This window comes from Entelurus aequoreus, linkage group LG05 (genome assembly GCF_033978785.1).
Source record: "Entelurus aequoreus isolate RoL-2023_Sb linkage group LG05, RoL_Eaeq_v1.1, whole genome shotgun sequence".
Lineage (NCBI taxonomy): Eukaryota > Metazoa > Chordata > Actinopteri > Syngnathiformes > Syngnathidae > Entelurus > Entelurus aequoreus.
In genome coordinates, this window is record NC_084735.1 from 55,739,775 (window position 1) to 55,766,758 (window position 26,984).

The 26,984-nt window shown below is 37.1% G+C and overlaps 1 protein-coding gene across 1 annotated transcript; it reads left to right on the plus strand.

Moving 5' to 3' along the window:
* Positions 1 to 26,860, plus strand: acer3 (alkaline ceramidase 3). Its single transcript, XM_062048422.1, has 11 exons — positions 1 to 146; positions 3,922 to 4,032; positions 4,108 to 4,160; positions 6,458 to 6,510; positions 11,493 to 11,574; positions 11,657 to 11,692; positions 22,228 to 22,286; positions 22,523 to 22,624; positions 22,852 to 22,956; positions 24,218 to 24,263; positions 24,332 to 26,860. The coding sequence occupies exons 1-11, from the start codon at positions 44 to 46 to the stop codon at positions 24,383 to 24,385; spliced, it is 804 nt and encodes a 267-aa protein (XP_061904406.1). The 5' UTR covers positions 1 to 43; the 3' UTR covers positions 24,386 to 26,860.
* The last annotated feature ends 124 nt before the right edge of the window (positions 26,861 to 26,984 follow it).

A 26,984-nucleotide genomic window follows, 5' to 3' on the forward strand; every position in this document is an offset into this window, starting at 1 on the left:
CCCCTCCTGTGTGTTAGCGGCACAAAGAGGAGGATGTTCCATCATGGCGCCGGCGTTGGACAGGCAAGGTTTCTGGGGTCGGCCCACTTCAACGCTGGACTGGTGCGAAGAGAATTATGCCGTCTCCTTCTACATCGCTGAATTCTGTAAGTTGCCTTTCATCGTCCTGTATCCCCCCCCCCCCCCCAAAAAAAAGACCTAAATGAAAATTTAACGGCGCAAGGTTTTAACTGCAGCACCCTGACTAACAAACACACTCATTAAATTAACGTCTTTTTATTGTTGTTATTTATGTTGTTTGCTTTATACGGCGTTGAATCGACGACAAATATTAAGGCGTGTTCGCTTGTTGTTGTAGCGCCACTGTAGCCTATTATTCTGCACCATCAATACCTTCATTCATTCATGGTTACTTATTAACTAATACATATTTACTTACCAACACCAGCCCTGACAAGGCAGGTGAACTTTATACAAGATAAACGTTTAAAGATAGTAAAAAAATCCAATCATTTTATCATTTGGTACATGTTGATAAAACTGCCGTTAGAAAGCTGTTGTCAATTCACTGCAATTAATATTAATATTTTATTTTGCAATGGTGCAGAATTGTATTCTCCACCTTATGTACAATATACTAACACACAATAATTGCACAAAGCAGCTTCTAAAAAATAAACACCTTCATCACTGTTCAAGTGTTTAAAAGTTGGATTAAGGGTGCACTTTCCCATTTTTTAGTACAGTTGGAAGCAGTGTTGAAATTATCATACATTATTGTATTAATAGCTTAGAGGAGCAGTTTGCAACTTTCTCAGTTATATTTTCTAAACCAAAAATATGACAAGCGTATGTTACCATCAGTGGTTTATATGTGTCTGTTTTTTTTTTACAATTAACAATGAAATTGGTATAGGCTCCAGCACCCCCGCAACCCCAACAGGGACAAGCGGTAGAAAATAGATTGATGGATAATCATATTGGTTGAAAATAATTGCTCGAGGTCTGAGGAATTTGTCTGGCTCGTTACTCAAAACATGATTTACAAATGTACATTACATTTATCATGAATAAGGGCTGCAACTAATGATTATTTTGATAGTCGACGAGTCACAGATTATCTTAACGATTAGTCAACTAATAGGATTATAAAGCATAAACCTATTCAGCCATTTTCTTTTAAATTCAGCTTTAGATATTTTGGCTTTTGCTAACTTATGGAGATAACAACTAATTATTTCAGATATATTTACAATACTGTAACTGTGCTTTCTCATTAGGCTGTTATAAAAAACAAAATGACTAATATACTGTTGTCCATTTTAAAAGCGAAGACAGGCTCATTACTGACTAGGCATCTAACGCTATATACATTTCATATCACGGGTATTGTGAACAAGTTATCACGCTGATCATTATTATCGCATAATTGTTGAATGTGCTCTAAAAGTACTTACATACACATTAAAATCTAATATTGAAAGTCAATATCTTAGTTGTCCAGACAGCAATGTGTTAATATATAATATATAATGTGTTTAATTTTCCTGAAGGAACTCTCATGAAGGAATCAATGCTATCTATCTATCAATCTATCTATCTATCTATCTATCTATAAGTTTATATTGGGGTATGTCATTTCTCAATGGGGACAGACAAAATGGGTTATCAATCGCTGTTTGATAAATTTGGTAAAACTAACCATGGGGAGTTTTATTGTGGTTATCATTATTATCGTTTATTGTTACATCTCTAGTACTGACAAAAACACAGCATACTTTTTTATGAAAACAAAGGACAGTAAAAATAGCAGCAATAACATCAAACACCAAAGCTCGCTAACTTCCTCAAAAGAGAAAAGCATTTTGAGATGATGTGTTTAAAAAGCTGTACACAGCTATGTTACTGATTATTGATTAACTCTTGGTATTTTCAGCAATCTAATAGACTCCATTATTTCTAAACATTTTAGTCAATGGATTGTATATTTAATTCTTTTATGATGTCCACGCCAGGGATCTTAATGTCTGTGTGTGTGTGTGTGTGATTTACGGTTGTTCTTGTGCATTTCTTCTTTGCACACCGCATATTGATGCTGCTTCACACCTGAAGTTCCTGACAAATAAAGTACGTAAAGTCATAGACAAAGTTTAGCTGGCTGACTTTGGGGAAAATGATAAGTTAAATATATGTTTCACAGAACTTATGCTCACACTTCTCAGCTAGCTAGCCAGGTAAAAAGATAAACTATCTTACCGAGTTGAGATCGCATCTTCCAGATGTCCGACATCATGCCTCCACTTAGGGCTGGACGATATTGCCTTTTAATAATATCTCAATATTTTTAGGCCATGTCACGATACACAATATATATCTCGATATTTTGCCTTAGCCTTGAATTAACACTTGATGTATATAATCACGCCAGTATGATGATTCTATGTGTCTACATTAAAACATTCTTGTTCATACTGCATTAATATATGCTAATTTTAAACTTTCATGCAGAGAGGCAAATCACAACTAAGTCAATTTACCAAAACTGTATTTATTAAACAGGTATTAAGCAGTGGTACAAACATTCACGTAATTTCCAAAACAGAAAGTGCAAGATTGTCAGAGACATTTTAAAACAAGCTGTTAGTGCACTTTTGTGCATGATGTCTCTAAGATGACTTATCAAAACAACACTAAATTAAAGTGCACTTTTTGTACAGAACATCGCTACAATAGTTAAAAACAAATAAAGTGCACTTTTGTGCATGATGTCACACAAGATATTTCAATAAGTGTCAAATAAAAATGAGCTGCATAGTAGGAAATCAAATAGTGTATGTCCTTCGCTACGTGGTAGGTTCCTGCGGACGTTATCTCCTGTTGTAGACTATTTTTTTCATACAGTGTTAAAATGGAAATTGTTGTTTCTGCATTTTGTGGGTGTGGCACCGAACGGAGATGTTGACATGCGGAGTTTCAAGAACTCTTCATTCTCTAGCGGGTGACTTTTCAAATGATGCTACAAATTAGTAGTGCTGCTACTTTTTGCAGCAACGCTTTTGCCGCATACTTGACATATTACGGTTGTCTGTTCAACATATTCCCGCTTGAGGCCAAACCACCGCCAGACGATGAACCCCCTGCTGTTTTTCTTGGGAATTAATTATTCTTCCTTCATTTGTTACCAGATTCGCACCTTCTTTCTCTCGTATTACCACTCGCACCGCTCCGCTAGCATCACAGCTAATGTTACACATGTCGCTACCTCTCTGCTCCGCAAGAGCGTATGACGTTGCACGCGCGACAGTATGTGACGTATGTAAAAAGTTGCGCTTGTTTTACATCTCTGTGAGAAGGAGAGACAAGAAAGAGTGAGAAGAGCCTGTAGTGTAATGCCCACAGCTAAAAGCAACTGCGTGAGAACGTATACTCGAATATCCCGATATAGTCATTTTCTATATTGCACAGAGACAAACCCGCGATATATCGAGTATATTCGATATATCGCCCAGCCCTTCCTCCACTTTAAATGTTACCGTATCACAGATGTACTGCTATAAAACAAGGTCCGCTTTGCAAAGTGAGCAAGGTATTGATGGTTTGAACAAATGTTGCCACAATTTACATGTTTTCATCTGCGATGTTGTTGCGAGTGGCCGCTCTGACTTGCTTCAGTCCAAAAAAACAAGACAAATAAATTTGTCGACAACAAATTTTATTGATAAATTCAACTACATTTTTTATTTTCACTTCCTGTAGCGATGATATCCCAATACTTTTATATAAATGTCTCAATACTTGAATGCAGCGCTCAGGTTTCAGTAATGAAATATGGTTCATGGTGTTATAATAACCACAACATGATGTCCTTTAACTCTCATAATCTCTGCTCTTTTCCTGTTGTGTTGTGCTGTTTGCTTACAGGGAACACGGTCAGCAACCTGATTATGATTCTTCCTCCTATTTATGGAGCCATCCAGACATTTCGTGATGGCCTTGAGTTTCGCTACATCTGCTCTTTCCTTGGACTAGCGGGTCAGTCGTTAAAGTCACACATTGTCACTACTGCAGCCTTCACAGTTGTCATCACACTTTTGTATTGTCACCCAGCTGTTGGCGTTGGTTCGTGGTGCTTCCACATGACACTTCTCTATGAAATGCAGGTATGCTGAATGAATACTAAAACATGTCAACTGATGTACGCACAATTTATATATGTGGGCCATTCACCAAATTATTGCCATTTGCTGTAACTCTCAGATTAAAAAAAATACATGTTTTTTTCAATTCTAAATCTGATAATACACACATAGAACTACTTAAAATGTGTATTGGTCCATCTCAGGCAACTTATTACATTTTTGACAATTATCTCAAGCCTAAAATAACTAATTTGAGTAACCGGGCTGAAAGTAACAGCAGTGAGGTTTAGCATATAATTTCCAAATACATGGTATATGCGTTTTATGCTAATTAAATGTTGGCACTGAGCACATTATGACAGAGATTCAACAAACAATAAACTTCAAACAATTTAGGTTACAGAGCTGTCCGGTGATCTCAAGTCACCTCTAACCCGATACTACCTGTTGCATGGTTGGGCCACTGGCGACCAAAAAACTTCTTTTAGGAGCATGGTGTGGAGGGTGGCTGGACACCCAGTTGGTACTTAAAACAAAAAACAACAGGAGAACCAACGACGGCCATCCAGCAAAGCCCCGCCAGCCTGTAGAGGAGATAGGCACTACTGGGAGACATGCCTTATGCCTGTGTATCGTATCATGAGTAAAACTCTTAATTCCTCTATACCGGATGGGATGAGCAACATTAACAACATCCACACTTCTCGCTGACACCCAGGGTGAGCGTGGAAGGTATGCTATTGGTGGAAAAATAATTAGACTAGTTCATGACACCCAGGGTGAGAGTGAAAAGTATGCTACTGGTGGAAAAAGAATTCGACTAGTTCATGACACCATTAAAATCGGTACATGGAATGTCCGCACACTACATGCTACTACAAAGTTGGAAGTACTCACACATGAGATGTAAAGATACAAAGGGAATGTGCTTGGCCTGCAAGAAGTTAGATGGCTGGGCAATGGAGAACTCACATCTGATGATAGACATAAAATCTAGTACATTGGTACGAAAGACCGACATAGGATTCAGAAGTTATTTTTCACACAACTTCGTCCCACTCTTGTTAGCTAGTTAGCAAGGTAGAAGCTAACAGTCTTACCAAGGTTGGCCGCATCCTCCCTTCAAATGTCCGACCTAATGTCTCCACTTTAAATCTTCGCATGTTACTGATGTACTGCCATAAAAACAAGGTCTGCTTGAATAAAAGGAAATATCCTCAAACTTTACATGTTATTACTGGCGTTGTTTTTGCGAGTGTCCCACTTCCGCCCGGAAAAACACGAGTGATTACTTCAAGACTATTGTCGACAAATATAATTGTCGGCAACAAATGTTATTGGCGACAATGTCGATTGCACCCCTAGCCAGTTACCCGTAGTTGATAAAGAGGAGCTGCCAGCCGACAGCTACGGTCCAGGCACGTTGGCTGTGCGTGAAGGCGAATACGGTGGAGTGTCGCTGTCGGCAAAGTGTCGTAGCGGCTCCGTACGTGCGCCAGATGGATGCTTTGAAGCAACCGTGTTAATTGGTGAAAGAAAAATATGCAATCTACGTTTTGGCGATGACATTGATATATTCGCTGGATATAGAGGAGTATTTAGTGATTTGACAGCAAGACTAAATGATGTGGCAAAAGCCTATGGAATGGAAAAAGCACAGTAAAGAGCAAAACAAAGACAATGGGAAGTGCATCTGACATACCAAGCTAAGGAGTCTCCATGACAGGAGAACTATTTGAGGAAGTTGAAAACCTCAAGCATCTTGGTGCCACCATTACAGCTGATGGGAAGTATGACAAAGAGATCAATACAAGAGTGGACAGAGCACTACAGTCTGTGACACAATTAACCAGGAATAATAAGAGCAACATCTCAACAAGCACAAAAGTTCACCACCTTTGTTCTGTAGTCTTCTCCACCTTCCTCTATGGATGTGAAAGCTAGACACTCTCTGCAAGCTTAGAAAAGAGGATTGAGGCTTTTAAAATTCACTGCTATTGTCGTCTCCTGAGAGTCCCATACACAGCTCATGAAACCAATTAATTTATCAGAAGTGAAATAACTACAACCATTGGAGTCCACAAACATGTCCTGCAAAAGCCGAGGTAAAACTACAAATAATTAGAACGACTCCAAACAAAAAAAAATTCAATTTATTAAGAAATGTGCCCAAGTCCACCACAGTATGAATGATTTTAATATGGGTACGCCCATAGCAAATCGGAAATTAAAAAGTGTGCAAAGAGCATTTAATAATAAGTTGTGTTGGTAAATTGTCTTTCAAATATTGTATGTTTTCTCTGCTTTGTCATTTGTAGCTACTGGATGAGCTGCCAATGATTTACAGCACGTGTGTCTTTGTCTACTGCCTGTAAGTTACATTTAGATTTCATGTTTTGAAGGATTCTCAATAATAATATTAATAGATTTTATTTGTATTGCACTTAATATTTGAATAACAAATCTCATATAGTGTGAAACACTACATTTAAAGTCTCACAGGCCATAGAGTTCATAATTATGCATATCTAGCGGAAACTTCAACATAAATTATTGATCTTAGTTTTGCAAGCATCAAAAAATTAACTAACTTCTTATTTGTTTAGCGTGGTTTAGAAACGAGATCAGGTGTAGCTAAAAATTCCATCCGTTGTACCGAGAATATTGTCCAACTAGAAATAAATTGAAAAGTATGGGAGATCAAGTTTCTTCTGTTTAGCCCTTATTACCCATATTTGCACTATAGGCCAATTTAGCACAACAGTCAACACTCCTTTCTTCCTCCTGGTGTAGGTCAAGTTCGCCATTGTACTAGAAAAATCGGGTAAAACCTGATCAGACTTTCATTTAGCTTTGTCAGCAATGTAGATGGGGTGACGACATGACATGCAAGCGAGATAGCGTGTAATATGGAAATAAATTAATAAACAAGTCACAGTGCAGTATGCTGTCAGTACCTGTAGCTAAAAAACCCTACGTTTAATGTAATCCTTCCTGTTTATAGCGTTCATTGGAACACGAATAGCAGTGTGTTTAATGTACCAAAGCGTACCTTTTAAGACCAGTTTCTTTACAAAACTATTTTTGGTTTATGAATTTATCAGCCAGCATTTGGCATTAGGACTGGGTGATATGGCTGAAAACTTTATCACAATATGTGTTTAATATTGATACAGTAGATATCGATAATTACTGAGATTTTTTATGACCTGTAGAAAATAAGGACCAAGAGAAAAATATTACATGTAAAAATGTTTACGGTAATTAAAATGTAACCTTCCTATGATTATAATCCCTTCAGCTATCACGGCAGAAAGAAAAGAAAATGTCAACACAACCATGGAAAACAATCAATGTAAATACAATTCTAAAATCACATTGAACACTTAACAATAACCTCTCAAAAATAAGGTGCACAAATAAGGAATACATAAGAAATGCTTAATAAAGTGTAACAAAATAGTGCAAAGTGTGAACACGGAAACAGAGAAACCTGAGAAGAACTATTTTCTGCAGGTTTAGTACCAGGAAGTTGTGTGTGCTCGAAGTTGGCGTAGTATTACCGATCTTGGTGGTGACGAGCGCATTGCATATTTTACAGACCACATTTGTCTGACTACGATCTGGTTTTTAAAAACTTCTCCTGTTTTATTGAAAATGTATTTGCTCTCTGTAGCACTCATTTTTGGTTTCTCTTCACACTCAATGCAAAGAATCAACTGCGAGACAACAAGACTGCGCAACCAAAAAGAAAGTTGATACTGTTGCCTGATTGACTGATCGACTGTTAGCGTGTCACTCCCACTGATCAGTGATCACTTACTGCGTTGCTCAGTTACCAGAGAGCAAGTGCCTTTGTTCATGCAACCAACTTTGCGTTGCAAATTCAGGTTTTTCGGAGAAGAAAAACAACAAAAACGTTTAATCAAGCACAATTTTTGTTGATATCGATTACTTGTCTACCGCAATAAATTGGTATCGTTTTTAGCTCTAGCCAGCGTGGTATTTCCTGTAAATATTCATCCAAGTCATTGTATTTTCAGGGCATTGAATCGATTACAAGATGTGTCACCTCTTATCTGAGCAGACTTCATTAGTTCAGGCTCAAAAACTAGATAGGACAGCAGAACTGCCAACATGTGGAGGCCCAGAGTTGCATGAAGAAGCACATGTAAATGTGAATTAATGAATGAGAAAAATGCAAACAAATTCTTAGCCCCTTCTTACTCTGTCATTGATGGCAAATTTCCTTAATAGTCTTATTGTCCCTCACGGTGAGCAGCATTAGTGCTGGGCTTGTGAAGCATTCTGGGTTCAAATCCCGGAGTTGTTTTTGGAAAGTTGGTAAATGTATTTTTAAATTATATTAAATGAGTTATTTTGCACTAAAATAAATACATGATTGTCTCTGAACAATTTCCTTCCATTAAATTAAATTCAAGCTTGATTAAAAAAGTATAACAATTGTTTCACATAAAAAAAGTGTAAAAAACTTTGTAATGTGGGAGTGGGGAGGATCCAAATGCAATTCTGCTTGGGGCCCCAACTTAGCCAGAAACGACCCTGGTTGTAATGTACAGATTAGTTTAAGCTGCAATAACGCTCCCCTTTTGTTCTTCATCATTTATAGCTCGCAGCAAAGGAAGCTGAATAGCTAAATCGCCGAAGGAAGTTGGGCTTGCTCACTATCCCCACAAACGTGTTTCTAAAAAAACAACAGCAAAACTGGGAAAAATAAAGCAAAAGACATAATGTAATGAAAAAAAGCAGAAATGTTAAAACTAATGAGCTTTGTCCATGAATATATTACGTTTTTAATTTCACAAGAAGGTCTCCCCGAAGTTGCAAAGAGTTGTTTGAAGAATACTTTGGATGGGGAATGGAAACAAAACTTTCAAATGTCTTGAAGTTCATTCAATAAACTCTGTGGATTATTTGAAGGAGTTTTAAGTCCAAAGGAAAAGGCCGTTTGTGCCCCGATACCGCTTCAAATGAGGGTTGCTATTGTTGTGTACAAACTTGCCTGTTGTTAATAATCAGTTTTGAGTAAACAAATACAGCCCGAAGAGGTTTGTTTACGCCTTCTTCGCCTTGTAATTACCTGCTTAGTTCTCTTCTAATTATTTTTTAATTTTTCTTGAGTCAGAATGAAGCCGATATTCTCAATTTCTTTAGCTACCTTTTTAAATAAATTTGTTTCTTTTTTTTTTCCATCGATGCACTTCAAAATTTTCAGTTCTTTTAATTTGTGAAGTAAATATACGGTATCCTCTTCATTCTAAAAATGGATGTTCCTAAATGCTGCCGATGCCATGTTGGAGTAGTTGCCTGTGTTGGATTGATTGGAAATCCGTGCGTTGAGACTGGCACATGCACGATAAGAAGGGTCTACACCTGCAGCACACATCCACTCAAAACAATTTATTTTCAATCGCATAATCTATGTGTGTTAATCTGACTAAATCCGACTAATTTAGTGCATGGAAACAAAGTCACTGGGACTTCACATGAATGAAACTACCAAAATACGTGAAAATATAAAAAACAAACTATTTGAGAAATCTGACTTACATTATTGCATGGAAATGTACCATAGTCAATGTTTTCACTTTGACAAAGAACTTAACCTTTCAGAAAAGTGTTATTAGTTATTAATAATACCATTAATAATATTAACATTTTCTTTTTATATAATCAGAATCACATTCAGCTTTTAACACAAGGAATTTGTCTGTGCTCTTTTTTCAATGCAGTTTCAATTGTTGCTGCTTACTGTAAAAGGTAGTAACACAGGCCATACTTTATTCTGCCCTCCCTTATTGTTGCAATTTAGTTTGCCAAATACGTAAACAGTCCTTTGAATTAGATTTGAAAAAAATAACTGGGTGTTTTGTTGATGTTCTTCACAATGAAGTCAATGTAAAACTAACCACACTAAAGAAAGTACATTATGTATACACATGAAATGCACATGAGGGAAATTGTTATCTCTATTAAACCAGTGGACATAGTGTCGTCAAGCCAGTCTAGAGTAATGCACTCTCAGAAATTATTCAACCCAAGTTTGACACTCTACATAATCACAGATAACCAATCTAAGTTAATCTCCGCACACTGTTGACTATAAAACCAGTTTAAGAGAATGTTCTCATGTTGCTTTTGTTTAGTGTAAAGGCTACTGTCTGGATGAAAGAAGTGAGTACTATTTTCATCAATACAACAAAGTTATATCAAGTTAATGCAAAGTGTGGCTGTTATTTATTTTAGAATATTTTTTACTTTCAAAATGTTTTACCTATCATGATCTGAACAAACACAAAGTCGTCAGCACGTCACATCTCAATTGATTGGAGCAATCCATGCTTGTCTTTGCCGTTGACTCTTCTTTTCAGCCACTTCCGTTTGTCCAGAAATACGCCTACAAGCTAGGGATATCGCTCTCGATTGTGGCAGTTGACAATGGCACACGTCGTCTGCATTATGAAAATTACTGGTTAAATGAACGCCCTCTTAGTCAAGTCACTTTTGGAATGTAACTTCCTCCCTTCATTATGGATTCCAGCAAGGCATTGTGGGAAATATTAAAAAATCGGAACCCCTCTATAGTTGGTAGTAATGTCAAAAGATTTAGGGTAGTTTACACAATATCTTTCTCTTAAACTTTCTCTCCTTACTTTTGCCAGGTAGTTGTGCGACCAGCTGACGAGCTTCTGACAGGCGATTTAGATGTACTTATAAATGGTTGATTTATATAGGCTAGTAAGGTAAAGTTTTGTACCTGACAAGTTTCGGCTATCTTGCTTCTGCAGCCTTCCTATATATATGTGTATTTATAAATCAACCATTTATAAATACACATTAGTAGGCTAAATGAACCTCTTTAACAGATTTAGATGTACGTTTTTTTTTTGTTTTTTTTTCAAAATAAAGCAATGAGGAACGTTTTTATGATATTTAAACTGTTTTTCAAACTTATTATAACCAATAGTATGTATATAATAGACAATATACGGTATATCCATTCATACAATATATCATTTTAATTAGTTTTCATGTAAAAAAAAAAAAAAAAAGTTTTCATGTAAAAAACCCTCAATTTTTTTGAAGGTGTGGCGGCGTTGCGCCACTATTGTTTACGTGTGGGAGAAACCCTGAGATGTATGGGAAACACTGTGTTGGATCCTGCACCATCCCCTCAGGCTAAAAGCTGTTCTATCTAGTCTTTGAGCATTAAATGGTGAAACCTGCTCAGATGTAACGCAGACCGTCCTCAAAGACAACAGGCCGTCCAGTTGCGATCGATTCAGTGCTCTGAGACCATTTGACAAAAACAAGTCTTTTCTTTTTTTCCAGATATGAGTGCTTCAAACAAGAGAACAGCGTTAGTTGGTTTCCTGTAGCATTATTATTCATCTTCAGTGTCACAGTCACTGCGGTGCGTATCGATGATGGTATTGTTGCTCGTCATGTCTTCTATATCATATTTTTGCTTGATGAAATTGTCTGTGTTTGTGCAGGTCTACTTGCAGTGGAAGGAACCAGTGTTTCACCAGGTAAGTGTGTTTAGCTCATTAACCTTTCTCGATGTTTGCTTTTAGGGCTCGGTATGGTCGAATTTTTATTTGCCTTGGGTAAACAAGGCAATCTTCACAAGACAATAATCAGGATCCCCTTGGCTAAACATAAGTTAGCTTTTCAAAATAAGGTGCTAAACTTTTGAAATGTCTTAAAGGTTGGCATGTGTGTTTAATTATACTGTCTCACTCATCCATAGTGTTTTGTTAAGTTTTTGTGTGTATGTGATGAATATTCCCGTATTTTCTTCCAAGTCAAAACATGTTGGATACAACAAACTTCTCTACAAATAGAATATAATAATTTATTTGTATAGGAAATGTCAAACATATTATTTGCTATTAAATATACATTTTTATTTATAAAGTGTAGCAGAGAAAGTTCCCTGCTTGGAAAACACACCTTTAGAGGTGTGTTCTGGGCATGTGGGGTGCTTGTAAGATGTTTGCATACCCCTTAAAAAGTAGATAGTTGCGTCCCTCCTTGTGATGATGAACTAGATTTCTTTCACTGCATATCTGGAGCAAAAGCCAGCAGTTAGTCATACTGCTGTAATGATTGACGTTTATGACTGACCAATGTTTGCGTGAGCAGTGCCTGAGATGCTAGCCTTAGTTCAAATAGTCACCTACTAACGTGGTAGAGAGGTGTTTCCCATTGTGCATGCATTATATGTTGCCTAGCCCTATTTGACCTAAATGCATTTTATTGTCCATACTAGGACTGGGGATTACTGTCTAAAATCTATATTGCGATATATGTTGAATCCCCCTGCGATATCAATGTATATCACAATATATTATTTGGTATGTAAATGATAATAGAACTGTTTTTCAACAGGCTACAAAAGCTGTTTAAAAAGGTTAAAATGCTGACAATTGGATTATCAGATTTATAATCGGACCAAGACAGGGTGGCAGTGTAACAATATAATTTAGATATTTTAATTATTTCCTTTTTCCGTTTTTATTACATACAAAATTTTAGCAAAGTTAAGTCACATTTGGGCAGCACGGTGGAACAAGGGTTAGTGCATGTGCCACACAATACGAAGGTCCTGAGTTCAATCCCGGGCTCGGGATCTTTCTGTGTGGGGTTTGCATGTTCTCCCCGTGACTGCGTGGGTTCCCTCCGGGTACTCCGGCTTCCTCCCACCTCCAAAGACATGCAGCTGGGGATAGGTTGATTGGCAACACTAAAATGGCCCTAGTTTGTGAATGTGAGTGTGACTGTTGTCCGTCTATCTGTGTTGGCCCTGCGATGAGGTGGCGACTTGTCCAGGGTGTACCCCGCCTTCCGCCCAAATGCAGCTGAGATAGGCTCCAGCACCCCCCGCGACCCCGAAAGGGACAAGCGGTAGAAAATGAATGGATGGAAGTCACAAGTGCAAAATAAGTAAATAAACAAAATCTACTATAACCGTGAGCTCTCATTTCAACCCTTTAGTTTTGACACTTAAAGTCCTCTTATATCCAGGGACTTATTTCCTGAGTTTGTAAACAATAACAAACATAAATAGTGATAGTAAAAATATAGATTTAATCACTGTAGTATCAACCATATACAGTACTTATACTTACGGATGTGCCAATCGATCGGCACATCGCAATTTCATAAAAAAGTATGTATACATATATTTAATATTAATGGCTGTATGTGTCCTGCATGCCATATTTTTCCAAGGTTTACTTTAAACCAGAGATGTTAAATATGCGGCCAGCGAACGGGTTTAATTGGGCCCACGAGATGAGTTTTCAAAGTGTAATTGAGCTGTATTTTTAAATGAAAAACTGCTCCTTTCAATGTGTCCACTGGATGTCGCAATAGCAATTTTTTTTGGAAAAAAAATGGTTTATACAAGGCCGAGCAAGCAAGATGTACACAGTAAAGTGGGGCTATGGTTCCTCCCCCTCAACCCAACGTAAAACATGTGTTACTTAACTTACGTATTTTGCTTTGAACACATCGTGCTTTGGCGCCCTCATTTCCACAAAATGTTTCTATGAAAGAAGTGAAAAGTGCAAGCAGAGTGCAGAGTGTCCCAAGAAAAATAATCCTCCTCCTATTTATTCACCGAAATGAAAGGGAAATCACATATTTTTGTGAGCAAGTTTTCTACGTAATGACTATCAATAAAACAAAGCTACGCTCAATGCTCATGCACAAGTACTTGAATAACATCCTGGAATTGTCTGCCACTCAAGATGTGACACCTGATATTGATGCACTTGTGAAAGCTAAAAGATGCCAGGTTTCTGCAATAAAATAAACAATTGGTTAGCCCACGTAAAATGCTGCACGAGACACTGCACCTTGATACAGTTCTTTGAAAATGATTGTCTTCTGTGGAAATTTAAAGAAAGTGAACAGTGTTTTACTGCAATACAGTCAGTCTCTTAAATATGTTCCATTTGTTGAAATTGTTCATGCATTGCACAGCTTCTATTTTTTTTTTCAATACTCAGTGATGCCTACAAGGCAGGGAGTAACTCAACCCTCTTGAATCGTTTCTACCTCCGTTTGTATGGTTTATGTTTGCACAGGATTAATATGTGGAAATGACAAACGAGGTATTAAATACCTCAAAGAGTTTTTATTAATTATTTATTCTGTATTTTGTTCAATCTCAGATTGGCTGTGATTTACAGTTTAATGGCTTTGTAGATACACTGAGACTAAGTTTAAGTTAATTGCGGTCATGGTGCTTTTACAGCTGCACCAATGTTTTTCCTCATCGTTTACAACTAACTTGAAGTGTTTTGTCAAGAGGATTATATGTGATACGTACATTTTCGGAATGTGCTTGTTCTATTTTGGGCTAAAGTAAAACAAAGAAAACAATCTGAAGTTTTCGTGTTTTTGAGTTATTATGCCATGATTTTATAAACCCGGCCCACGTGGGAATAGATTTTCTACCATGCGGCCCCTAAATTAAAATGAGTTTGACACCCCTGCTTTAAACACATATTTAATTACTTTACATCTGTTTTTTTACTTTGTACACAATACGGCTGTTAAAGTACCAGTAGAGTGAAAAAACAACTTGCCTCTATAGTGAAGCTATTAACATATATATTTGATTTATGATGTAGTGGATTGTCCAGAGCTTAAACAGCAACAAAAGTGAATTTTGTACAATAAGTTTATTTTCTCATAGTCAAAAGTGCATAAGTTGGATTGTTTTGTCCCTGCAAACAAACGAACGTTCTCCGGAGGACTCACAAAAAGCAATCTCTCTCGAGTACCGGTCTCCTGCCATTTTTATCTGTCTCTTCGTGCGTCACTCTGTTTTTTCTCGTGCGTCACTCTTGTGGTCTTCGACATGTTTGTTTTTGCAACATCCTTGGATCCCTTAATCATACGTAGACAATCAAAACATTCTGTAGACAGGTTGGCACGACTTAATATTCACTTTTGTCCCACACCCGGTTCATTCAATGGCACAGAATAGAAGAGAAATTAAATGAGCGTACATTCTTGACAGACATGAAATAGAGGTCAAAGGTCAGAAATTCTACTACATTCCCCCCTTCCAGGGTTCTAGAACCCTGGACCATACCGATTTCTGACGTAGACCACTAACTTAAATCTCTACCACAGATAGAGGCAAAAACCTCAATGTTTTTATACGAGGCGAAATTCCTCTATGACTCTCCTACAGAGCGATCGCTGTTACCAGCCTGCAGTAAAACCATCTCACAGAACACAATTAGTGGCCTACCCTTTGATTTAGTAAAGGAATAACAGAATACTTTGATCATGAACATCATTGAACATAATTAGATGAATATATATAGACTTATGACTGTAAGACATTTGGAAAAAAAAATTTCCCGGCATTTGCAATGAATTTAGTTACCAATATTGTTAATTACCAATTGATTTTGAACACAAGACTGAATTTCGTATGAGTCCATGTTCGATTAGTGCTCGTGTAGATGGCTCGGTGGTGCCTCAGGCTGGTGGCCTGCCGACACCTCGTTGGGCTTTTGGCTGCCTTGGTGAAGAAGGAGATCCACTCAAACAGTCTGTCTCTGTCTCTTCTTGGGGTGTGGCTCAGTCCATTGGGCTGACTATTTAATGGCATGTGCGTGCTGGCCGCTTTGGGGAAAACTGAGGCAGAGTATGGGGCGTGGGGCTTTGGTCCAGGCCCTCGGCTTGCTTCAAGGCCTCCTCGCTGCTTCGGCACTCCCGACACCTCCTTCCACAGCTGCTGGAGTCCCGACGGACACATTTTGGCTGGCAACCTTAGTCGTTCTCGTCATCGCTGGCAAGGTGTTGTCTCTCCTCTCGGTTCCTTCCAGTCAGGTATCGGGTGTTGGTCCTGGATTGGCTTTGACCGTGCCCCTCTCAGCGAGTGCAAGGGAATCTGGAGTGGCGGCTGTCATCCTCGCATCTGCACAGAGGAACTGGCACACAAATTCTACATTTTGCAAACATACCATTTTGGTCTCATGGTCTTTCCGCCTTCCTAGGAAGCTGCTGGTCCTGGGAAGGGCTGATCTGTATGCAGTTCATTGGGTGAAAAATTCAAAGGCCGTAAAAACAGTTTTATTCAGGGACATTCGAATGATCATTAACGCTAATGGCAATCATGTCAATCAAATTCAATTTGGTCTGTGCGCAGATTTTAGCCAATTTGTTTTGATTTTTTGGTTCCTCCTTTCAACCTTACCTTGTGACTGAAGATGATAACCTGTTTTCTTAAAATGGGTGCCGTTGTTTGACCTAATCTTTTTGGGGAAACCATGTCGGGATATTAGATCATTCACAAAACATTTAATTACTGAATTGGCATCCTCCTTTGAGGTTGGGGTTGCTTCCGCCAACCACTGCAATTGTCAATCTAAATCATTACGTTCCTTTTTCCTTGTACCGGATTGATCATATCGATTAAATAAAACCTCAACATGCTCAAACTTGACCCAATCCAAACTCACCTCCCCCCTCTGTCCCTGAAACAGGGACAGTGTTAGTCGTAGTAATAGTAATAGTAGTGGTAGTAGTAGTAGTTTCAGAAACATCCAAGAAAAAGAAAAGGCAGCTGATAGTCAAGCGCAGCAAGAACAGAGGCGGAGGACAGGTCATGTTTGAGGTCAATGTTTGCTTTTTCAATAGTAATTTGATATTTTTACAACACCTAGTGAATTATTGTGGCCTCAATAATTCACTATGTAGTTGTATTCAATTTAGTATATCTATGATAGGACAATGCACAGAAACATTAAGTTCAGAAACAGATATGTTCTGTACCAGATTATATCTAAATAGCTACTTTCCATCTGCAGTCCCTGGCTACCTAAATTAAAGGGATCCAAAAATCAAGCAATAAAATTATGACACTAATTGACCATAATAAATAATATATATACATTCATAATAATTAATAATCAATGAATAATCATACTATAGCCTGTATTCAAATTTAAGAAAAGTCACAAAATACCCCTTCATCGACACATACTTAATATATAATACAACCACACCTTATTTACATCATCACCTTAAAGGCCTACTGAAACCCACTACTACCGACCACGCAGTCTGATAGTTTATATATCAATGATGAAATCTTAACATTATAACACATGCCAATACGGCCGGGTTAACTTATAAAGTGACATTTTAAATTTGCCGCTAAACTTCCGGTTCGAAACGCCTCTAAGATGACGTATGCGCGTGACGTAGACCGGGGAACACGGGTATGCCTTCCACATTGAAGCCAATACGAAAAAGCTCTGTTTTCATGTCATAATTCCACAGTATTCTGGACATCTGTGTTCGTGAATCTGTTTCAATCATGTTCATTGCATTATGGAGAAGGAAGCCGAGCAAGCAAAGAAGAAAGTTGTCGGTGCGAAATGGACGTATTTTTCGAACGTAGTCAGCCGCAACAGTACACAGCCGGCGCTTCTTTGTTTACATTCCCGAAAGATGCAGTCAAGATGGAAGAACTCGGATAACAGAGACTCTAACCAGGAGGACTTTTGACTTCGATACACAGACGCCTGTAGAGAACTGGGACAACACAGACTCTTACCAGGATTACTTTGATTTGGATGACAAAGACGCAGACGTGCTACTGTGAGTATGCAGCTTTGGCTTCTAAACATTTGATCGCTTGACCGTATGTGCGCAACTTTTTTTTGCGTATGTACGTAACTTTTTAAAAATATATAAGCTTTATGAACCTTGGGTTAGGTGAACGGTCTTTTGGGCTGAGTGATTGTGTGTGTTGATCAGGTGTTTGAATTGTATTGGCGTGTTCTATGGAGCTAGGAGCTAGCAGAGGAGCTAGGAGCTAGCATAACACGTACCGTACCGTACGTGCGCGTCACGTACGTAACTTTTTAAAAATATATAAGCTTTATGAACCTTGGGTTAGGTGAACGGTCTTTTGGGCTGAGTGATTGTGTGTGTTGATCAGGTGTTTGAATTGTATTGGCGTGTTCTATGGAGCTAGGAGCTAGCATAGGAGCTAGGAGCTAGCATAACACGTACCGTACCGTACGTGCGCGTCACGTACGTAACTTTTTAAAAATACATAAGCTTTATGAACCTTGGGTTAGGTGAACGGTCTTTTGGGCTGAGTGATTGTGTGTGTTGATCAGGTGTTTGAATTGTATTGGCGTGTTCTATGGAGCTAGGAGCTAGCAGAGGAGCTAGCATAACAAACACGCAGGTGTTTTTATGCAGGATTAATTTGTGGCATATTAAATATAAGCCTGGTTGTGTTGTGGCTAATAGAGTATATATATGTCTTGTGTTTATTTACTGTTGTAGTCTTTCCCAGCTGAATATCAGGTCACCCCCGGCTCTCACAGCATCTTCCCTATCTGAATAGCTTCAACTCCCCACTAGTCCTTCACTTGCACTTTACTCATCCACAAATCTTTCATCCTCGCTCAAATTAATGGGGAAATTGTCGCTTTCTCGGTCCGAATCTCTCTCACTTCATGCGGCCATCATTGTAAACAATAGGGAACTTTGCGTATATGTTCAACTGACTACGTCACGCTACTTCCGGTAGGTGCAAGCCTTTTTTTTATCAGATACCAAAAGTTGCAATCTTTATCGTCGTTGTTCTATACTAAATCCTTTCAGCAAAAATATGGCAATATCGCGAAATGATCAAGTATGACACATAGAATAGATCTGCTATCCCCGTTTAAATAAAAAAAATTCATTTCAGTAGGCGTTTAAAGACAATACATGCTCTTGTTCACATCTGTCATCATTTGTAACAACAACCAAGATTTTAACAGCCATACCTCACAATTTACAACAAAAATGCTCTTATGGATAAATATACTACACATTAAGTTGATGTGTCAACATAATGCCCCTCTTAGCGACAGAGTGAGCAGCTTTGATTGCTCCAAAGCCACTTTTTAACTTCAAATTTTCTATTCCTTTTGTTATAACGGGGAGAAGGCTAATTGGTCTGTACTTGCTCATGTCTTCTTTATTTCCTGCTTTATGGATTTAATTATAGTAGCAGTTTCTCAACGTGGTAGGGAAAGTGTTTTCCGTTATTGATTTATTTATCATTTGTTGTTGTAGGAGCAATAATACTATCTCTATACGTTTATAGGAAGAAAATGTTCAGACCGTATATATCTCTAGATCGTGAGTTTGATAATGCAGGGAAGATTTTGTTTAACTTTGTTGCATTTGTTAATTCTAAATTTAGTCCATCCTGAATAAATGACAATTATTTGCACTGATTTTGAGGGACTTTTTATTCAGGGTTTGTACAGACTGGATGAAATGTTCATTAAAATTATTACTTATGTCCAGACTGTCTGCGATAGTAGCGCCATTGATATTTAATGTTATAGTGTTGTTTCTTGTTTGCTCTCTTCCCGTAAGTTTGTCCATGGTTTTCCATAACTGTCTAATGTTCCCTTTTGCAGCTTTGATTAATTCTAAGTGAAAGTCAGCCTTAGACTTCCGCATAAGCATTGTAACTTTGTTCCTCAAAACTTTTAAAATCATACGATCTGTATTTAGACCTGTTGTAATTGCTCTTATGAGAGCTGAGTCCCGATTTTTTATTAGAATCCAAATTGTTTTATTAATCCAAGGTATTTTTATTTTAGCAATCTTCTTTCTGGTTTTGTATTAGTGTATTTACAGATGATCTCTTTGATTTTTGTCATCCAATTGTAATTCTAGTAGGGCTGCTTATCATTTGTGTCATGTAGAAGCCGTTTATAATATCCTTTAATTTCTTTCTACGCGTCTTATTTAACCAGTCCAGATTAACGTCCCCCATGACGTTCAATTTTTTCATACTGTGCTGTTTGAGGATGTCTGAAAATGAATCGAGAAAAATGTCTTTAGCTGTGGTCGGTCGGTATACTACAATTACCTTGAAATACATTTCTGAGGAAAGGTGTCAGAAATTCTACTACAATGACACCTAAAGACTTCCAAAGTTTGAGAATAAATAGATATGATCAAAATAATATCAATCTCACGGAGATTCCCGAGCAATTTCGAGAGATAATGAGGAAGCCAGACAGGTCATCGCGTGACGCAGTGGAAGGGAACTTTCAGACTTTGTGAGAGCCAACAACAATTACTTTAGGCAAAATTATGATCCAGAACCTTGTATTGTTGATCCTGAATACAAGGAGGATGAGCCTCAAGATTTAGAAACTCAGCTAAACAAATCCAGCTTTAGTGAAACAATAAGCATCATGTAGCAATATTGCTAAGTGCTAAACAAGAAATACAAACAAATACAACGATTGCTTACTGTACAATATCTGCTCTTACTTCGATGACCACTGATGGGATGTCCATATCTTCCCGTTAAGATGAACAATTAATCATGATGCACACAAAGGGTTAACAAGGAATCAAATCAAATCAAACTTTATTTATAAAGCGCTTTTCATACATAAAAGAAATGCAATACAAGGTGCTTTTCAGACTTAAAAACCGTACCCCAATGACCCAGATCTCCCATTATCGCACATACACACTCACGCATGCACACAACTACCAAACACACACAGTGATATGCACATGAACAAATGAATGCATGGCTGAGTACAGAGGAGACATGTGAGTAAACATACTGTATATCACAGGAGCCATCTGCACCAGGAGGTCATCAGACCATGGTCACTAGGACGCAGACACAAAGCACCCCCACAGCGCGGCCAATAACCCGTGACTGATCTTGAATGGGATTGTGCTGAAAATGTTAATTTCCCCTCGGGGATTAATAAAGTATTTCTGATTCTGATTCTGATGTAGATGACTCCCTCTGAGGAATGCTGGAAAGTAAAAATAATAAAACCTGTAAAATAGTTTGAACTATGAGGTGAGAAGAATGATAAAATACAAGTAAGACATATGAAGATAATAAATAAGTAAATATATAATAAATAAATAGAACTAAATACAATCTATCTTTGGTTGTGTGTGTTTGTCTCCATCCCTAGGTATACATTGTATGTCACAGGTGAACAGCTTCTAGATTCAAGGCTGAATCCTCCTAAAATTATCTAGATGAGAGGCATGATTTAGAATCTAGAATTACTTTGACGAGCCGAAACGCGATGATACGGGAGCAGCAGGACATCGATGCCGGCCGGCTAACAGTCAAGGCAGCAAAGGGCTACTTAGCTGTCTGTATCATTGCGCCGCTAATAAATAGTTTGTCTGCTTTAGCGCTTATAAAAATAACATTGCTAATATTTGGTTAATATTCAAATCACGATATGTATAAAGAGTATTGTTGGCGGGTTTGGGTGGTTATTTAGAAGGTTCTGTGGGCGAAATAGAGAGCCCCCATTGGCTACATTGTTAGTGGACTTTTTATGTATTTATTTAACACTAAGAAAGCATAAAAAAAGAAGAAAAGGTGTTCATGTCTTATATAGGGATTGTGAATTATAGACAGCTCATATCTCTCTAATTTTTTCGTATTTCCAGATCTGTTACCATTGTCAGAGTGCAGAAGCGTTCCCATTGTGGACCTCAATCTCCGGAAATAGCCAAAAGTATTCAGAGCGGAATATTAAAAATGGCTGACATAATTCTTTGAATTTTGTGATGTTTATACGGTATTTTTACATATTTTGCGGATTGCAAATATGATTGGATATGGTTTAATGGCTACAATAAAACGTAATTAAGCATATGAAGTCAACTTGTTTTTCCACACTACTGGTACTTTAAGATAGTGTTTTTGTTTTATTATTTATCTATACATAGTGCAATTGGTACTGCACAATATGTATTGTTTATTAATCATTTTTAGTTTTTTATTACGTTTTACCTCTGTTACTGTATGTGAAAATCTGCACTACAACCACATAATTTCCCCATTGTAGGATCAATTAAAAAAGTATATATTAAATTAGATTTTTCTCTTTTCACTTTGACTGTAGTTTAAAAAAAAAATGTTTTAATTTATTTTTTATTTTATTTCTTTTTACAAATGAACACTTTTAACCACCACATGCTTTACTTAATGGTCTCTCGTCTTTTTCAGGTTATGTACGGTGCTTTAGTAGCTTGTCTGGTGATGCGATCTGTCTTTATAGTTACATGGTGAGTTTACTAACACAACATTCCATTCAGTTTTTGGACAAAAATATTTTTTTATTTTTTAATTGTAGCTTTCCCTCTTATTTTTCTTTTTAGTTAGGTTTTTTAAATATATTAAATTCCATGTAATTGCTATTTTAATGAATAAAGAATAATGTTCAAGGACACAAAATTATTTAATTTTGTGAAAAAATTGCAATAACGTTGTAATAATAATACAACTTTTGTTTCACTTTTAGGATGTACCCATGGTTGCGGCCTTTGTGTTACACTTCTCTGGGTGTGTTCATGCTAGGGTTTCTCCTGTGGAACATTGACAATGTCTTTTGCGACTCAATAAGGTATTTATAAAGTTTTTGTTCATTTCTAAATGTTATAAAGTGATAAAAAACATGTTTTGGATGGAGTCAAAGTTATTTTTCATTACACACTTTGGAAAATATATAGTCAATTTAAAAATCCATCCATCCATCCATTTTCTACCGCTTGTCCCTTTCGGGGTCACAGGGGGTGCTGGTGCCTATCTATTCTGTGTAATTGGATGGATTTGTTTTCTATGTCAATGTAGAGCCAGTAGGCAAACACTTCCCCCTGGTGTTGGAGTGCTAACACAGTTCCATGCCTGGTGGCACATCTTCACAGGCTTGGGGTCCTACCTGCACATACTTCTTAGGTAATTACACATCACCTCTACACTGGTACCTCGGTTTGCATCAAGTGTTCATGATTAATGCGGTAATTTTTTTGTGATTGATCACCAGTTAACTCGTTGATTATGACAGCCCTAGTTTAAAATACGTTACAACTTTAAGATATTTTGTTTCCTCCTTATTTTTGTACCTATGAAAAATATATTTTTTGTATATTCTTTGTTGGCACACTTAATTTTGTAATGTTTGAACCTACAATAACCGAGACAGTGTACCAAAACTGTCCTTAAAAAAACTGTACTCATACTTGTGTTATGATTTTTTTGATATTGTACTGTTACACCCAATGTGACACATATCCCTATATTGACATTTACTGCTAAACTCTCAACTGAATCACTACCTCCAAAGAACAGGCAGGAGTTGTTGGTCCACAATTTTAATGCAACAACGTGTCAAACAGAAAGCGCTGAAAAAATATAAAGCCATTTAGCAGATCAGTGTATGACATCACATACTATATTCAGCAGGAACTCAAATTGGACTATCGTGTTTTGTTCTTACAGTAAAATGCTTTAATTGCCACAATGATCACAGATAAACATTTTAGCACTCAAATAAAAAATACACTTTACCCATTGCCACTGAAAGGGCTAGAAAGGAGATGAAGGATTGGATGGAAAATTAACAACTCTGCTTAATCAGCTGTTGACATATAGCAAATAAAGAAATGTCTTATACTTAATTTCCTGTTGCTGCTTATTGGCTGAACACTAACATATGGAATGACCTCTAGTGGCCTGGAAGAAAACAAAATTACATAAATTCCAATTCAATTACAGTGGTACCTCAAATTAAGAGTGTTATGACATAAGAGCTGTCTTTTGGCTTATTGTTATGCCTGAAGTTGATAGCAAAAATGTAAGTTACAATCATCCCACCATTAGTTGGCAAAGCAAATGTCACAATAAACACTGTAAAATACAACCAAGGCATCCGGTCTTACTAGCTAGTATTAGGTTATAGCTAGACATGGGCATGATGTTGTTTTTCTAAACATGGGAAGTAAGAAAGTGAGTGATAAGGCGACGTAGATTTCTAGATACACGTGCTTTGAGTTAAGTGTTCCATCACAGATCCAATTAAGCTTGTAAAGTGAGGCACTACTGTATATATTTAGTATTTTCATTGATACTAGATCATTTATATATTTATTGTTCACAATTTACTATTATGACACACGTTCAAGCACGTTCAACTGAAATGTTTTTTTTCCTCATTTAGTTTGCAAATCAGATCAACTTACCTCAAGCACCGACCAAAAGTAAAGGTATGTATTTGATTTCTATAGTTATATACTTAAAAATTATGTCATTATAAAACAACGCCTTTATTTAGTTTTTATGTGGCGTTTGGCCAACTCTGCACATTGAGCCACAAAAGACGAGCTGAAATGAAGGACCTCCCAAGGGATGGTGACCCATCACCTTGAGGACCAACCATTGCCCCTCGTCTACAACTACGGGGACTTGTGCACCCAAGAGAACCATACGCCCTGGACTAATGGAGGACAGTAAGGCACTGACACTACTTTTATTGGAAACTTCACTTTTTTTAAACCCTTAATCATTTATTACATCAGCTTTCCACTGATTTGCTTATTGTTAATGCCAAATTATTAGGTTCAATTGTGTGTTACTGATGCTCAAAAATACCTGTAATGGAAATTCTTAATCTAGGATAAGGAGAAGAGAAAATGCAGTGAATCTGCATTACCTTCACTGGCGTTAGTGCTAGAGCTCCCTTGGACAGACAGAGCCCCCACATACTTGACAAAACACAAATTATTGAGCAATTAAGTTTGCATGTTCGTCCTGTGACTGCGTGGGTTCCCGCCAGATACTCCGGCTTCCTCCCACCTCTAAAGACATGCACCTGGGAATAGGTTGATTGGCAACACTAAATTGGCCCTAGTGTGTGAATGTGAGTGTAAATGTTGTCTGTCTATCTGTGTTGGCCCTGCGATGAGGTGGCGACTTGTCCAGGGTGTACCCCGCCTTCCGCCCGAATGCAGCTTTTTTTTTTTAATACCACTCCACTTCAATTTAAAGACATGAGTCCATTCCAGATGGTTAATAATAATACATAGGTTAATGTTTTTCTTACCTATCATTATTCACTGTTTGACTAATTTCACTTTATCAAACCGTTCCACACTACAGAATAATAAAAGTATGTACTACGATTCTGGCTAATACTGTATCAAATTAATATCAGCCAGTATTCAAGACTCCAATATTGGTATCGGATCAGGAATTAAAAGTTGTATGAAGACAGAATGTAGTCCAAAATAGTACAGTGGTTTTATGAAGTAATGTAATAATTAAGTACAGCATTTACCTTGGAGAGTGGACCTCTACGGCAGGGGTCACCAACGCGGTGCCCGCGGGCACCAGGTAGCCCGTAAGGACCAGATGAGTAGCCCGCTGGCCTGTTCTAAAAATAGCTCAAATAGCAGCACTTACCAGTGAGCTGCCTCTATTTTTTAAATGTTATTTATTTACTAGCAAGCTGGTCTCGCTTTGCCCGACATTTTTAATTCTAAGAGAGACAAAACTCAAATAGAATTTGAAAATCCAAGAAAATATTTTAAAGATTAATGATGGATTTTTAACATGTAAAGCGACTTTGGGTACTTAGAAAAGCGCTATATAAATCCCAGGTATTATTATTATTATTATTATTATTAAAGACTTGGTCTTCACTTGTTTAAATAAATTCATAATTTTTTTTACTTTGCTTCTTATAACTTTCAGAAAGACAATTTTAGAGAAAAAATACAACCTTAAAAATGATTTTAGGATTTTTAAACACATATACCTTTTTACATTTTAAACTCTTTCCTCTTCTTTCCTGACAATTTAAATCAATGTTCAAGTAAATTTATTTTTTTTATTGTAAAGAATAATAAATAAATGTTAAGTTAATTCTTCATTTTAGCTTCTGTTTTTTCGACGAAGAATATTTGTGAAATATTTCTTCAAACTTATTATGATTAAAATTCAAAAAAATTATTCTGGCAAATCTAGAACATCTTTAGAATCAAATTTAAATATTATTTCAAAGTCTTTTGAATTTCTTTTAAAATTTTTGTTCTGGAAAATCTAGAAGAAATAATGATTTGTCTTTGTTAGAAATATAGCTTGGTCCAATTTGTTATATATTCTAATAAAGTGCAGATTGGATTTGAACCTATTTAAAACATGTCATCAAAATTCTAAAATTAGTCTTAATCAGGAAAAATTACTAATGATGTTCCATAAATTCTTTTTAAAAAATGTTCTAAAAGATTCAAATTAGCTAGTTTTTCTCTTCTTTTTTCCGGTTGAATTTTAAAGAGTCGAAATTGAAGATAAACTATGTTTCAAAATTTAATTGTCATTTTTTTCATGTTCATTTAAGTGTAAATATAATTAATTATTAATAATAACATAGAGTTAAAGGTAAATTGAGCAAATTGGCTATTTCTGGCAATTTATTTAAGTGTGTATCAAACTGGTAGCCCTTCGCATTAATCAGTACCCAAGAAGTAGCTCTTGGTTTCAAAAAGGTTGGTGACCCCTGCTCTACGGTATCTCCTTCCAGCTGCTTCTCCGTCAAACACACCATCAGCAACTTCCCATATTTTAATAGATAAATGCCAACGTCTAAATATTATTTTACGTCCTCGGCTGGCGTCATGCACTCAATTTGCTTCAGTATGGTACAGGCTTGAAAATCAACATTAAGTGAGCCAGCTACACGCTCTGTCATGTTTTTGATGATTTCTGTCTTTAATTAAATGAATATCATCAACTTCTTCTTCTCAGCACTGTCCTTCACTCTCATGTTCCTACTTCTCATGCTTGAAAAAAACAGTTATGTCCATCTCTAGCTATAAGCTAATGCTAGCCAGTAAGACCGGGTGTTTTGGTCAGATCTTACAGTGTTCATTCACTGTGATATGCACTACACCACTTAGTGGTGGGGACTCAAAATGTTGCTCGCAATC